We start from the raw sequence: 15028 nt of genomic DNA, 5'->3' as shown, positions 1-15028 counted from the left end.
TATACTCGCTCTACCTTTGAGCCACAGCCGCTCCACTGTGCTGACAATAACATTTAGCTCAAAGTACCACTGTGCCTAACAAGCGCACAATAACAATGCTAGCATGCTGATATTTAGCAGGTATACTGTTCACCATTTTCCCTGATTTTAGGTATTTAATCATAAACCAAAGTATTAGACCTGTTGAAGACAACAGAAGAAAAGTTAAGGGATAGTTGGACATTTAAATCAAAAACACAAATTTGGACCTCATGGTGGTGCGATAGGAAACTAATTAAATTCAACACCTAGGTACCATGAATGTTTGTACAAAAGTTTGTGCCAACTATCAAATAGATGTTCAGATATTTCTCAGAATGAGTAAAACAACTGATCTGCTGGTGGGACTAGAGGAAAGCTTATCAGATCAGCAAAGTCATTTGGATTCATCCACTGGGCACCAAGTTTTGTCAAGCCATTCAATTGTTTATAGGAATCACGCTCAAAACAAAAAAGGTCAGCATCATGTTGGCACAAGAGGAAGGGATCACAAAAGCTTTGGATTTTTTAAAGTTTGTTGTAACGTCATTCTCATCATTTAAGTTCACAGTGTTAAAGTGGTGGTCTGACTGACATTGCCAACATTGCCATTGCTATTTTTACTGGAATACTACATACTGTAGTGTAGTATTAATTGGACCAGCTAGTAGTGTTACTATAATGACATTAAGTCTTTTTATTATTGTTTTAACCACAAAAACTGTGCTTAATGCACAATTTTTTCAGGTCAGCCATTTTTTAAGTATTTGAGGATTTCCTCAGGCAGGGAGGTTTTGGTTCCTGTACCAAGTTCACGATTATTTGTTTTGTATTGCGTTTATACATACATTTATACATAACTCTTAGCACAACATTCTTGATAAGATCAAAATTAACACAAACATACACACATACACACACACACACACACACACACAGTCAGCACATTGTTACCTTTTCTGTTGCTATGGCATCTCACAGGATGCATTATGCTACCTCTGATTGGACAAGGGAGCTTTGTACTTATTACAGTGGTATGAATTAATAACATTAAGTCTGTCCTGAAGAGCTCCACAGTAATCAAGGACATTAATCAGTACTGATGTGTAGACGATCTAGAGAGTTTAATAGGTATGGTATGAAAACATAACAAGACGTAGGAACACTGAACATAATATTCTGTTATAAACAGAACTGAACATTTTTAAATATAGTTTTTCATACTGTATGTATGGTTAACTGAATTGCAAGCACGCATGAGCATAGAAATGGAAATCAGCATCAACAGGACTGATGTTCTTACTGACATACATCCTTGCTATAAAATAGATGTCTCTTACGTACTGACAAGGAGCACTTCTGCAAAATGTGTATTGTTTCATATTTTCCTTGGTTTATTATCTGTCGTCACGGTATGCGGAAACCTTCTTGTAATAATCTCCATCATTTACTTCAAACAGCTCCACACTTCTACCAACTACCTCATCCTTTCACTGGCTGTGGCTGACCTGCTTGTAGGAGTTGTAGTCTTTCCTCTCACTATGGAATTCTCTATAAGCTCATGTCTGTACTATGATGACTTATTTTGCAAAATACGGGGCACATTTGATGTATCATTGTGTACATCTTCTATTCTGAACTTGTGTTGTATTTCTATAGACAGATATTATGCAGTGTGTCAGCCTCTGACATACAGAACTAAGATAAATGATCATGTTGTTGTGATCATGATCTTAATGAGCTGGGGGATAGCTTTTCTAATTGGAATTGGTTTAATAATTGTAGGAATAAACCAAGAACAATGTACTGCAACATGTTTCATCGATGTTGTACTGGCAACCCTAATGGGACTTATTTTCTCATTTTACCTTCCAGTGCTTTTAATGCTCTGTATCTACCTGAAGATTTTCCTTGTTGCACAGGGACAGGCACGCAGCATCCAGAACACAAAGTCTGGAGCAACTGTCAGTAAGATGGAGAGAAAGGCCACCAAAACTCTGGCTATTGTGATGGGAATTTTTTTGATATGTTGGTTACCTTTCTTTCTTTTTACCACCATTATGTCGTTTAGCCATGTTTACGTACCACTTGCTTTGATTGAATTACTTAATTGGCTTGCACTGTCAAATTCAATGCTCAATCCATTTATATATGCGTTCTTTTACAGCTGGTTCAGATCAGCTTTCAGAATTATTATTTCTGGAAAAATAATTCAAAGTGATTTAACTAACTCAAAGCTGCTCTGATTCACTGTTTGGTTAATATTCCATAGATGTGTCTATAACTATAATGAATAGCACATTCACACACAAATATGTATATATAGACATGCAATACTATACACTTTGCTACATCAGGGAGAAAATGTAAAAACACAATGATGAAAACATCTTTTGAGAGCCAAGGATCTTACGACATTATTTTCAATTTTTAAACAATAATGAAAAAAGTGAATTGCTGCATATTAATTACCAGTACAACATTGCACACAAAAGAAGAAAAGAGAAGAAACTAAGTACTACCCAGTGACATTCACTGGGTAGTGCTGGATGATTTCAGACTACATGCAGGTTCATAGTGATAATCAGTTCAATTATATAATTGGCAGTACTTTAAAATTTAATAACATTTTATCATTTGAAAAATGAACAGGTCGTCAGTCTAGTGTCTTGTTAAAATCACTGGAGTTTTGAAAACTCTGTAACCTGTATAAGCTAGTGATCACACAGAGTTGCGATGCTACCAAGGCACCCACCAAGAAATTTGTATGACATCATTAGCTACTGCTATGCATTTGCAACACTGTGGAGGGCATTGAGAGAACTTAGTTTCTCCTCATGTCTGTTTAAGTCAGCTGTCTGGTTGCCTGTGTTCAGTTAAGCTAACTTTACTTTATTAAATGCTAATGTTACTTGTGTGAGATTTTTTTCTGTCTTGTGCAATTATTTTATTTATCCTTTAAGTATCCTTGGCCTTAAACTGCCAACTAGACAAAGAGCAAATCTAAGTCATTATTTTCTGGTACTGTTAAATGGTTGTTAAAAAATGCTGCAATTGCGCATGTTAAACTCTTACATACCGTGGCCAGCAGTGGTCCCGGAGAATATGAGCTATGGGGGGATAGACTGTTTATAGAAGGTGCTAATTAATTTTTATGCAACAAACAATAACAAAAAATGTTACGACAGAAAAACAAGATTCAGTGATCCAGGGATGATAATTTAAATGCATGTTACTAAATTTTTAGCATTATACAAAAGCAAGCACAAATAACTCTATTAATAACTGAATTTAGAATGAAGAAATCAAATGTATATAAAAAGTTTACAACAACAAGCACAACCACACTATCTCTCTGGAACTAACTAAAGTTAACAGCAACATCAAATGGCAGAGTACGCACAGTGATTGACACTGGTCCTCAACCTTCTGTGGCTCAGCCTGGAGCTTACCTTGATTTATAAACTCCAATTTATAACACTCCAACTCTAATTGTTTACAAACCGGAACATGAAATAGTTTAGCTTCCCGATTGCGGGATCTTGTCTTCATTTTTCTACCTCTTGAACACTTTTCTTTTTCTGTTTCTGTAGTAGGACAAGCTGCTGTTGTTGCTCACATGTTAACCCAGGCCTAAGACCAGACAGAACAGAAGCTATATTACTCACTTTACTGAGCCCACTTATTCTGGGGGAGCAACATCAGACACGCTAGTCGTTTCTACAGGCACACTTGCACTCCCCACTAGAAGAGACAAAACTTTTTTTATAAACCAACTGGGCTTTTAATGTATCCAACAGTTACATCTTTATTTAACTTAGCCGTAACACCGTAATGGTCAGCTACTTTCCAAAGCTTATATTTTTAATTAGAATTTAGCTAATTCTCAATGGAAGCCATTTTGCAATTACACACTTTAGGGGTACTTTTCTAACACTAAATACTTTGTTGTACAACACCACAGATAGGCCCAAACTGCAAACAAAGACTAAGTTGTCAAACACCAACCTAAAAGATGACAGGCTGCTTTAAATATGGAACCCCATCCTCTAGCTAACTGACTAACCAATACTAGCTGACTCACTCAACCCTAGTCTTCATGCAGGTTAGTGGCAGGATATAAATTAAGCCCAGAGCCCAGTAACCTGATTAACCACAAAAAGAAAAAGATCAATGGAGACAGCTAGTGCCCCTCATTGCTTATGCCTATCAGGAAAAACGGTTCCAAATGACTTACCAGCTTTTAACTCTTATTGGCAGTTCAGGAAAACACAATTTAAGGTAGAATCCATGAAGCAGTACACTTACTGGATAGTCCAGTAACAAAACCATCCAATTCACCCCTAATCATGCCAGAGGAAGCCTTCAATATGTGTGAAACACACCCTTTAAAACATATCGAACCCCCATTTGTTACCAACTGGCTCTATGCAACAAAAAGGGAGGCCATGCACAGATGTATCAGTCAGACAAGTAATTTATTGAACTTAAAATCCAAACATATCAACTAAATGGTGAGATGTGTAAATATATCAGTCGTATCAGTAATGTTAGAGGTGCATGGTTGAGTGAAATGTGGTTTAATGTGTGTTGGATGGTGCAGCAAACCAACCAAAGAAGAAGGTTGAGGGACTTGCTGTAGGCCAGGCTGAGAGAGAGACAGAAACTCCCAGAAGGGCAGTCTTCTATAAGTCACACCGACATGGCCAAGTAAGTAAGTATCTGTAAAGGAGACAACAGAGCAAGGTAAAGCAGACTGGGAGGGATCTTCACAAAACTGCATCTCAAAGCAGTTCAGGAAAGGATCTGCATAATAACCTAAACTGACTTTAATCGGGCAACTGATAGCAAAAATTGTAGATTTTCAAACAAAATCTTAGGATTAATTACAGAACGAAACAAAGAAATGAGGCTATGGAATTAGAATAGTTTATTGCATATAGTGGATAAAGGTAAACTGATATGATAATAAACTGTAGGAGGGATGAAGGGATGAAGGGATGAGGGTTGAGGGTTGAGGGATGGACGATGAGGGATGTAGGGTAAGGGTTGGTGGTTGAGGGATGAAGTGGTATGGGAATGAAGGGTGAGGGATAAAGGGATGGGGGAGAGATCGGGTTTGTCGATGGGTGGAGGAGTTTGTACAAGAATATGGTAGGGAACCCTGAGGGAGTTGATACTCATAGTGGGAGAGCCATTTATTCTTTGCTTTTAGTTAGAGCCCCCAAAAGAACTTAAAATGGAAAGATTGGAGGAGGAGGAGGTGGAGGATAGCTTGCCGGATATTCCTGATCTGGATAGGATTTAGGGAAAGGGGTGGTGAAACCAAAAACGTGTGGCTACTTTGCCTGTTTCTGTGATGAACATGGTCTTGAGGAGAAGATTGGCTAGCTAGCCTAGAGTTAGTGTAGTCCTGTATGGGTTTGAATGGACAAAAGTAAGACTGTAGTTAGAAAGGGTAGATGGGCTTGAGGTGGACCAGACAGGTTGGTCTTGCTGCATTAAGGTGGTATATGAGAATGTCAAAAGAATGAATGGCAGACATAGTTGCATGACAAGAGGGATCGTAGTTGAGTGTGGAAGCGGTGAACTGCAGTGAGTGAGAAGGTCTGAAGTGAGGGAAAAATTTTTGGGGGTTTTGGTGTAGGATGTGGTTCAGCCTTTAGGAGACCTTTAGGCTGAAAAATACTGATGTATGAATGGGACATGGCTGAACACGGTGCCCCTGAGGACAGTTTGATAATAAAATTAATAATGCAGATGTAGACTTGTATGGTGGAAGATTCAATCTTAAGGACGGAATGAATAAACGTGATGAAGCTAGAGAGATGTGGGTAAGAAGGGGTCTAAAATGCTCTAATGATGTCTGGCTTGGACAATCAGGCTCATTGGCATGCAATGTGGCTGAACATCGATGGCTGGACCGATCATTAAAGTATTTTTAACAGTTTATCATTATCAACTAGTATTAGGCTCATAGATAGATAGATAGATAGATAGATAGATAGATAATTCCTTTATTTATCCCCCGAAGGAGAAATTCAGGTTGACACAGCAGCAATAGGGCAAAGCAGCACAAAAACAGAAAAAAAAGAATATCACAGTAAAAATATTGCTAATATTATTAATATTAAAGATATAAAAACTATAAATTAAAGTATATACACTATTTGTTGTTCAAGTAGGACATGGAGTCCAAAATATGAGCAGAAAATTAAACTTGACTAAAACTAAAAAAGCTAAAACTCAACTAGAACTACTAAACTACTGAAGTGGAAATTAAATATAAATAGTGCAAAAGGTTTGTGCGTTGTAGGTAGGAGTTCTAAACCAGTCGTTATCTGCTGGGGTTGGAGGTACCGGGTGCTGAGGCGTTGTGGAGTCTGATGGCAGATGGTACAAACAAGCCTCCAAACCGCTTTGCGGTAGGGGCTGGGTCAGTCTGTAGCTGAAGATGCTCCTGAGCTGCCTCAGCTCAGCGTGGAGAGGATGAGAGGGGTTGTCCATGATGGCTTTCAGCTTCCCTGGGATGGCGTGTCTGCAGGTCTGCAACGGTGGAATGGATAACGTCACAGGCGTGCGCCGCTACTGCCGATGGAGGAATGTAAACAGTGATGACAATAGTGGCCGTAAACTCACGGGGTAGATAGTATGGCCTTAACCCTATGGCCAGCAGTTCAATATCAGGTGTGCAGATTTCTGCCTTCTTGACAACATGTCCAGGGTTACACCATTTAGAGTTCACAAAGACAGCGAGCCCTCTTCCCGACTTTTTACCGCTCTGTTTCTTCCTGTCTGCCCGAACTAGTGAAAAACCGGCCAGTTCCACTGAACAGTCTGGTGTAATGTCATTCAGCCATGTCTCCGTCAGACAAAATATGCTGCACTCCCGATACTCTCGCTGTCCGTTGACCAGGGCCGAGAGCTCGTCTGTCTTGTTGTTCAGCGAGCGTACGTTTCCCATGACAAGCAAAGGAAGACATGACTTGCATCTCCACCGCCTCTCTGTCTTCTTGGTCCTCACCAATGTGCCTGCTCTGGTTCCTCTCCTTTGTCTCCTTAACTCCACCGGGATCTCCCTCGGGCATGCGTCACGTAAATCCCGATACCGTAGGAAGTCCTCACGTGAACATCCGGTGTTTTGTTGTGTGGTGGTTGTTGTGTCCACATTCCTACACATTGTTTATATTTAAAAAAAAACTAAGTTCCACTACGGCTAAAAAAGTAAAAAATTAACTACCAACACTGGAGGTCTGTTTACAACAATAAACACAGTGCTGTTTAAGAAGAAATAAAGAAGTAGTAAAATTTAAGGCGAAAAAATAAGAGGCAGAGCGGGAGTTGTTGCGTCAAGCTGCCACTCTCTGCAGTGCTTCTAGAACTATAATGATGCCTGACTGCAAGTTGTGGTGTGTGAAGGAGTAGTCTAGCTACATCACCTGCAAACCTTGGTAAAAGCCATGTGTGAAATCATGTATGAGGTAGTACAAACTGTTGGTCTGGGTGATTCTCCTCCGGCCCTGGTAGAGGACTGGTCTACTTCTCTTATCAACGCCCTTGGGAAGAGGGCTGAGGGTGGTTGGCTTAACGTTGGCTGGTTTAGGGGTGACAGATGGAGAAGGGGGTGCTGAGGGTATGTTGCACGACGGGGCTACGTTTGTTTGGAGGTGTGTGGGCTGCATGTTGTGGTGGGATGGGATGGAGCACCTCAAAGGTCGCAATTCAGGCAAGAGTGAGCTGTGAAAAAGTGGCAAAACAGCTCAGGATCTAATGTTCCCCAGTAAATTCCCTGACTGTATTGCTGCAGGTAACTGAACGTCTGGGTGACAAATCTTCAAGAAGATGACTGTCTAAAGGGTTGAAAAGAAACTTGTAGTCAACTGTTTAAAGTATTTATTTTTCTCTTTCTTACTAATCTGACACAGGTCATGTTAAAACCTGCGTCAAAGAGGGAGTGTACAGATAAGGTGTGCTTAAGTACTTTTTTTGTGGAAATTAAATGAGTTTGAGGCGTGGTCTTTATTACCAAACAGGTAGACCTATTATGCTAATCTCCAGCTGTAACTATATATATAGCAGTAACTAAGGAAAAGCAGAATATTTCCCTTTAAGTAAGAAAAACCTGATCAAGACAAATTATAGAAGAATACAGCTTGACTGGGTAAGATAACCCAACCCACCTCGCTGACTTACCAAAGGTCAGGTTCAGTATTTGAGTGTTTGCCCAGGCAGGGACCTTTTTGGTTTAAGGGCCAGGGGAAAGTTCATTACTATGCATTTTGTTTATACAATAACTTTTAGCATAGCATTCTTGATAAGATCAAAACACACACCTACACACACACACAAACACACACACACAGCAAATTTTTTGTTGCTATGGCATATCACAGGATGCAGTATCCTACATATGATTGGACAAGGGATCTTTGTATTAATTATAGCAATATGAATTAATAACATTAAGTCTGTCCTGCAGAGCTCCACAGTAATCAAGGACATTAATCATTACTAATGTGTAGACGATCTAGAGAGTTTAATAGGTATGGTATGAAAATGTATGAAGAGGTAGGATAACAGAAAGCAGCTGTTTAAATACTGCATTAAAACTCAACATAATATTTTGTCAATCAAATAAGACTGCAATTTCTCAATATCATTTTTTAGATTCAGGGTAACTGAATTCCAGGAACGTACAAGCCTAGAAATGGAAATCAGCATCAACAGGACTGATGTTCTTACTGACATACATCCTTGCTATAAAATCGATGTCTCTTACGTACTGACAAGGAGCACTTCTGCAAAATGTGTATTGTTTCATATTTTCCTTGGTTTATTATCTGTTGTCACGGTATGCGGAAACCTTCTTGTAATAATCTCCATCATTTACTTCAAACAGCTCCACACTTCTACTAACTACCTCATCCTTTCTCTGGCTGTGGCTGACCTGCTTGTAGGAGTTGTAGTCTTTCCTCTCACTATGGAATTCTCTATAAGCTCATGTCGGTACTATGATGACTTATTTTGCAAAATACGGGGCGCATTTGATATATCACTGTGTACATCTTCTATTCTGAACTTGTGTTGTATTTCTATAGACAGATATTATGCAGTGTGTCAGCCTCTGACATACAGAACTAAGATAAATGATCATGTTGTTGTGATCATGATCTTAATGAGCTGGGGGGTATCTTTCTTTATTGGAATTATTGTAAGAATAAACCAAGAACAATGCGCTGCACCATGTTTCGTCGACAACGTACTGGCAACCATAATGGGACTTTTTTTCTCATTTTACCTTCCAGTGCTTTTAATGCTCTGTATCTACCTGAAGATTTTCCTTGTTGCACAGCGACAGGCACGCAGCATCCAGAACACAAAGTCTGGAGCAACTGTCAGTAAGATGGAGAGAAAGGCCACCAAAACTCTGGCTATTGTGATGGGAATATTTTTGGTATGTTGGTTACCTTTCTTTCTTTTTACCACCATTCTGTCTTTTAGCCATGTTTACGTACCACTTGCTTTGATTGAATTTCTTAATTGGCCTGCACTGTCAAATTCAATGCTAAATCCATTTATATATGCGTTCTTTTACAGCTGGTTCAGATCAGCTTTCAGAATTATTATTTCCGGAAAAATAATTCAGAGTGATTTTACTAACTCAAAGCTGCTCTGATTCACTGTGTGGTTTGCTAAAATATTTCATAGATGTGTCTATAAGTATAATGAATAGCACAGTAACACACAAATATATATACACAAAATACTATACACTGTATTCCATCTGGGAGAAAATATAAAAAACACACGATAAAAACATCTTTTGAGAGCCAAGGATCGTATGATATTTTTTATAAACAATAAAAAAAAAAGAAAATGTGAACAACAGAAGCCTTTTAGCCTTTTTATTTTGGAAGACCTCCTCAGGCATTTCTTGAGTGTTGCTATAAAAGGTGAAGACTCAGTTGTAAATTAAGTCACCCCCCAAACACATACTTTGACTCACTCAGTCAAATTAAAGGGTCAGTTCACCCGAATCCCAAAACATAAATTGATAGTCCACACACCACACAGTGAACAGTTTGGATGATCTCAGACTACATGCAGACACATAGTGATCATCAGTTCAATTATATATAACTGTACGGTTTTATTAAACTAAATCCCACTGCACGGGGTGCGTTTGACCGGCGAAACAGTGTCACACTCAGCTCCGACACTCAATATCTTTTTCACGGGTTTATTTCCTTTTATCAGCAACTCCACACATGCTTTTCTTTTAGCACGTAAACAGTGATCGTGCCGTCAGCAAGTAATCAACTGGAAAACACAAAATATAAACAACATCGCTTCATTAATGGCACGGACATATTTATGATATTTAACTCAAGTTAAATAAACACTTTGTATACATATTAACTCACCAGCTCAGCTTCACCAGTCAACCCGAAGCACAGCAAGTAAGAATAATCAAAAAAAAACAAAACAAGGTGGACTGCTGCCGCTAGAGGGCGCTATGAACTCCCAACATTATAAAATAGTAGGAGACAACATGACATATTTGAAAATAGGAGAACTTCACACAATAACTGTCAGTGCTTTAAAAGTTAATAACATTTTATAATTCAAAAATGAACAGGCAGTCTGTCTAAAGAGGCTAAAATAAGTGTCTGGTTAAAATATATGGACTTTTGAAAAGCCTGTAACCTGTCTAAGCTAGTGATCCCACAGAGATGTGATGCTAGTGATGCTCTAGCAGCAAAACCATTGTTTCTGGCGGTTTTTAGACGCAAATTTAAGTAAAAATATTTTAGACTTTTCAGCACAAGGCACAGAGTTGCACCACTCGTTAATGTCATACTTGGACCAATCAAGTCAAGCACGTTTTGATGCTGATACATGTTATAGGAACAGAGTATGTGGAGGGTAAGGGGAAATTCATAGCTCATTGTTGTGATTGTTGTTTCATGTTCTCAAATCACGTTTGATTGCCTGGTTGTGCACAGAGCTCCATTCCACAAGCACATTAGCTTTTGCCTGACGTGCTTTGCCAAGGCAAATAAAAAGAACACTGTAGTAATGAAAATGTCCTGTAGTGAACTAAGCATACCAGAGTCAGTACAGATAATTGGAACATATGTGTTGGTCAGTAGCAAAAAATTAGATGCCATGGCAATGAACAAATATGCCCCAGAAAAAGGATATACATGTAAAACAGAGATGGATGCAGAATTGATCCTTGAGTCTCTCCAAACCTGATTTTGGACAATGAAGAGACAAAATTGCTTACAGAAACATCAAAATTGTCTATTTTCCAGGTAGGAGGAGAACCAGTTTAAGCTTACACCATATTAATCTCAGGCAGAGCTTTCGAAAGCAGTGAAGTAAGGAAGAAGCAAGAAAGTCGCATCACAACACGTCTGCTGATGGTGCTCTGCCTGTGGATTTGACATCATTAGCTACTGCTGTGCATTTGCAACACTGTGGATGGCTTTGAGAGAGCCTAGTTTCTCGTTGTGTCTGTTTAAGTCAGCTGTCTGGTTGCCTGTCTTCAGTTAAGCTAACTTTACTTTTTTAAATGCTAATGTTACTTGTGTGAGTGGGGCTACTGGGCTTTTAACCCATGTTGGCAGATAACACCCTGTTCACATAGGCGTGAGACGCTGCGGGCAGTGTGACCGCTCTAATCTGTTAACATGGACACCAAAATAAAAATGAAGATGTTCCGCCACACAACCCACGCAGACGCAGGCGGTGTGACTAAGCCTTTATGTTTTAGGACACTTAAAGGGTCATTTCTTACTACTGTAGAGCTAACTTTTGTGTATATAGCATTATCATTGCTACTAACTGTTGTTTCTCACTGGAATGTCATGTTAGCTAGAAGCTGACAAGCTCAAACTACAGGCCAATTTACCTCAGATTCACCCCAATCTACAATTAGAGGAGAAATCTTGTCCAGGGCCTTGGTCAGTACCAATGTTAGGCCCAGTATATCTTTAGCCCTAACCCCAATCACGTGATTATAGTTATTAGTTAACTGATCACTATCGTCCTCTGATTGGACAACTGAATGACTGAGGCAGCTCATATGTGTATTGGAAGCGTTGTCATTCTGCTTATATACCCGATGAAGCTCATTTGACTTCTTGTTGAGAGAGCTGAGTTAGAATATAAACTTGTCCCTCATAATGTATATATAATACTAAAGGTTGGCACAATAAAGATTCATATTTTCACTCTCAGTCATACACAGTTATATTTTTACTCCTACTGTACTTTGTACACAAATTTGCAGTCATCCATTAACATTAATATGTACGAGTATAAATTCATTTTTTTGCATATTTGGCAGTATATTAAAATGTAGAGAATATTTAAATTAACTCTTCTGACAGGCATCAAAAGACTGGCTGTGACAGTCTGGTCAGGTATGTAATCATGTAAACCCACTTGTCTCACAGTATGAAGTTAGGGCCTTTGTACACTGTATGACTGATCCCATAATAATGTCCTACTTTAAAATGAGGCTTATGTCAAAAGTATTAGTAAAATAAAGATAGTGTTTTAATGCCTGTACCATTGTGTCGAATAGATTTTATTCTGTGAGATGTGCAATTATTTACATTTTTTAAAGTGTCCTTTAAACTGCTGACAAGACAAAGACATTATACAGCGAAAAGTGTATAGGGAAACATTCATCACGTGCCGGACATGCCACACGCTGCTCAGATGTGAACAGGATGTTACTCATGCATGCAGACATGAATGTAGTGTATCCCATCTGATTGGGCAAAATACCTTTGTATTAATTATGGTAATTAGGGATTTGTATTGAATATTTTATCATCAAGTAAAAAGGTTTTGCACAGCAGAAGAATGAAGGACAAACATCACCGCTGATGGTATGGTATGAAACCTAATAAACTATGCATTTTTTTAGTTTAACTTGAACTAACTTTAACTTTGTTTCTTTAGAACATTAATGTTGTGGTGTCACATACTGAAATAAATATTCAAGTATCTACAAGGTTTTTTCAATGTTATTGGTTAATATTCCTTTTTTTTTTCACCACTGATGGTATGAAACTTGAACTACAAGTCTTTATTGTTATTCAATGTAATGTCTTTGTTTCTTAATAACATTAATGTATCTCAGTGTAGTTTTATATTGGATTTTCTTTGCAGGAATCTGAGAGCATGGAACGAGCAGTGACTTTCAATGGGACTTACACTGTTAATGACATACATCCCTGCTATGAATTACATAATAGAACTTATGTATTTACAAGCAATCCTTCCATTATATGTGTATTATTGTATGTTTTCCTTGGCTCATTATCTGTTGTCACAATATGTGGAAACCTTCTTGTAATAATCTCCATCATTTATTTTAAACAGCTCCACATCCCTACTAACTACCTCATCCTGTCTCTGGCTGTGACTGACCTGCTTGTAGGAGTTTTAGTTTGTCCCTTTAGCATGGCATTCTCTGTAACCTCATGTCGGTATCAACCAGTTTTATTTTGTAAAGTACGAGGTAGCATTGACGTTACACTGAGCACATCTTCTATTTTGAACTTGTGTTGTATTTCGATTGACAGATATTATGCAATATGTCAGCCTCTCACTTATAGAAGTAAAATAAATGATCGTGTCATTGGGATTATGATCCTGATGAGCTGGGCAGTTGCTGCTGTAATTGGAATTGGCATCATGATTGCAGATTTTAATCGAGGAAATTGTGGACAAAGTTGTTTAATTGATGCTGTAATATCAACCCTTCTAGCATGTGTTTTCTCCTTTTATATACCAGTCATTATAATGCTTAGTATCTACCTGAAGATTTTTCTTGTTGCACAAAGACAGGCAAACAGCATCCAGAACACAACCTGTCAGAGCACAAAGTCTGGAGCAACTGTCAGTAAGATGGAGAGAAAGGCCACTAAAACTCTGGCTATAGTTATGGGAGTTTTTCTGTTATGTTGGACTCCTTTCTTTTTTTGTTTGACATTTCTTTTTTCTATCAATGCTAAAGTGTCACTCCCTGTCTTTGAAATACTCAACTGGCTTTCATTATCAAATTCAATGCTCAATCCATTTATTTATGCTTTCTTTTACAGCTGGTTCAGGTCAGCATTTAAAATGATAATTTCCGGAAAGATATTTCAAGAAGATTTTTCTAATTCAAAACTCCTTTGATTTCTTGTTTAGAACTTGTCAGTAATTATATGTAATAATAAAGGTTGGCACTATAAATATTCATATTTTTTACTAAGCTGTAAAATGCAATAAACACATGACATTATATGATATTATTGCAGAACTTGGCAGTATATTGAAATAGAGAGTACATTTAAAATAACTCCTCAGGCAGGCATTTGAATAGATTTAGAAAGGTATTTACATGTAGTATTTGAAGCATTGCTGTGGGAAGACTGATAGGATTATCAGTAGTAGAAAATAGGAATTTGGGTTTGTTGTTACTGATGATATTTGAGAATAAGGATTTTCTGGCAAGTTTCACCTATTCAGACTTTGTTGTAATGTATAGATATATATTTATAGCTGTCATGATCAGACTTTGGTTAATATTCCCTCCGTTTTCAATTCACTACTTTTAAAGAATACATGACCGACAAATTTGAAAACCCATTTAAGGTGATGACATGGCCATGATTTTGGCAGGATAATACCTTACGAGGTGTATCCTCCACAACTATAATTGACTCCAAACCACTCCCTGCCTTTGCAGCACACATTATGAAATATATTTTCAGTCTAATACATTACATTACATTTTATCCTTTACATAATGATTGTGAATTCTACTGGGATTGTATTTATATGACCCTACCTCTGCACTGAAAAAAAATATTTTGTGGTGTAGTAATATTTATTAGGTTAACTGTCACAATTTTTATTTTCTAATTGTAAATATCAGTGAGAACTGGAATTATGCAAGTGAAACTATATATGTCATTCATGTAATAAATAAACTGTGTGGGAA

General features: G+C 38.0%; 3 protein-coding genes across 3 annotated transcripts; all 3 read left to right on the top strand.

The window, feature by feature from the left end:
• The first annotated feature begins 1069 nt into the window (after window positions 1–1069).
• LOC127368540 (trace amine-associated receptor 1-like) lies at window positions 1070–13297 on the top strand. The gene is made up of 3 exons (XM_051409458.1): window positions 1070–1499; window positions 8939–12923; window positions 13207–13297. Exons 1-2 carry the CDS (start codon window positions 1275–1277, stop codon window positions 9692–9694), a joined length of 981 nt encoding a protein of 326 aa, XP_051265418.1. The 5' UTR covers window positions 1070–1274; the 3' UTR covers window positions 9695–12923; window positions 13207–13297.
• On the top strand, window positions 1086–2940 carry LOC127368544 (trace amine-associated receptor 1-like). Its single transcript, XM_051409461.1, has 2 exons — window positions 1086–1149; window positions 1479–2940. Exon 2 carries the CDS (start codon window positions 1560–1562, stop codon window positions 2262–2264), a length of 705 nt encoding a protein of 234 aa, XP_051265421.1. The 5' UTR covers window positions 1086–1149; window positions 1479–1559; the 3' UTR covers window positions 2265–2940.
• Window positions 13106–15028, top strand: LOC127368525 (trace amine-associated receptor 1-like). The gene has a single exon (XM_051409438.1). It carries the CDS (start codon window positions 13219–13221, stop codon window positions 14218–14220), a length of 1002 nt encoding a protein of 333 aa, XP_051265398.1. The 5' UTR covers window positions 13106–13218; the 3' UTR covers window positions 14221–15028.

This window comes from Dicentrarchus labrax, unplaced genomic scaffold (assembly GCF_905237075.1).
Source record: "Dicentrarchus labrax unplaced genomic scaffold, dlabrax2021, whole genome shotgun sequence".
Taxonomy (NCBI): Eukaryota; Metazoa; Chordata; class Actinopteri; family Moronidae; genus Dicentrarchus; species Dicentrarchus labrax.
This window is presented reverse-complemented; position numbering and strand designations above follow the sequence as displayed.

What these genes read in the sequence shown, in the direction of transcription:
- LOC127368540 (XM_051409458.1), top strand. Translation starts at nt 1,275, where the DNA reads ATGAGCATAGAAATGGAAATCAGCATCAACAGGACTGATGTTCTTACT. An exon ending in TCCACACTTCTACCAACTAC is followed by an intron (nt 1,500 to 8,938) that starts CTCATCCTTTCA and finishes TCTACTAACTAC; the next exon opens with CTCATCCTTTCTCTGGCTGT.
- LOC127368544 (XM_051409461.1), top strand. Translation starts at nt 1,560, where the DNA reads ATGGAATTCTCTATAAGCTCATGTCTGTACTATGATGACTTATTTTGC.
- LOC127368525 (XM_051409438.1), top strand. Translation starts at nt 13,219, where the DNA reads ATGGAACGAGCAGTGACTTTCAATGGGACTTACACTGTTAATGACATA.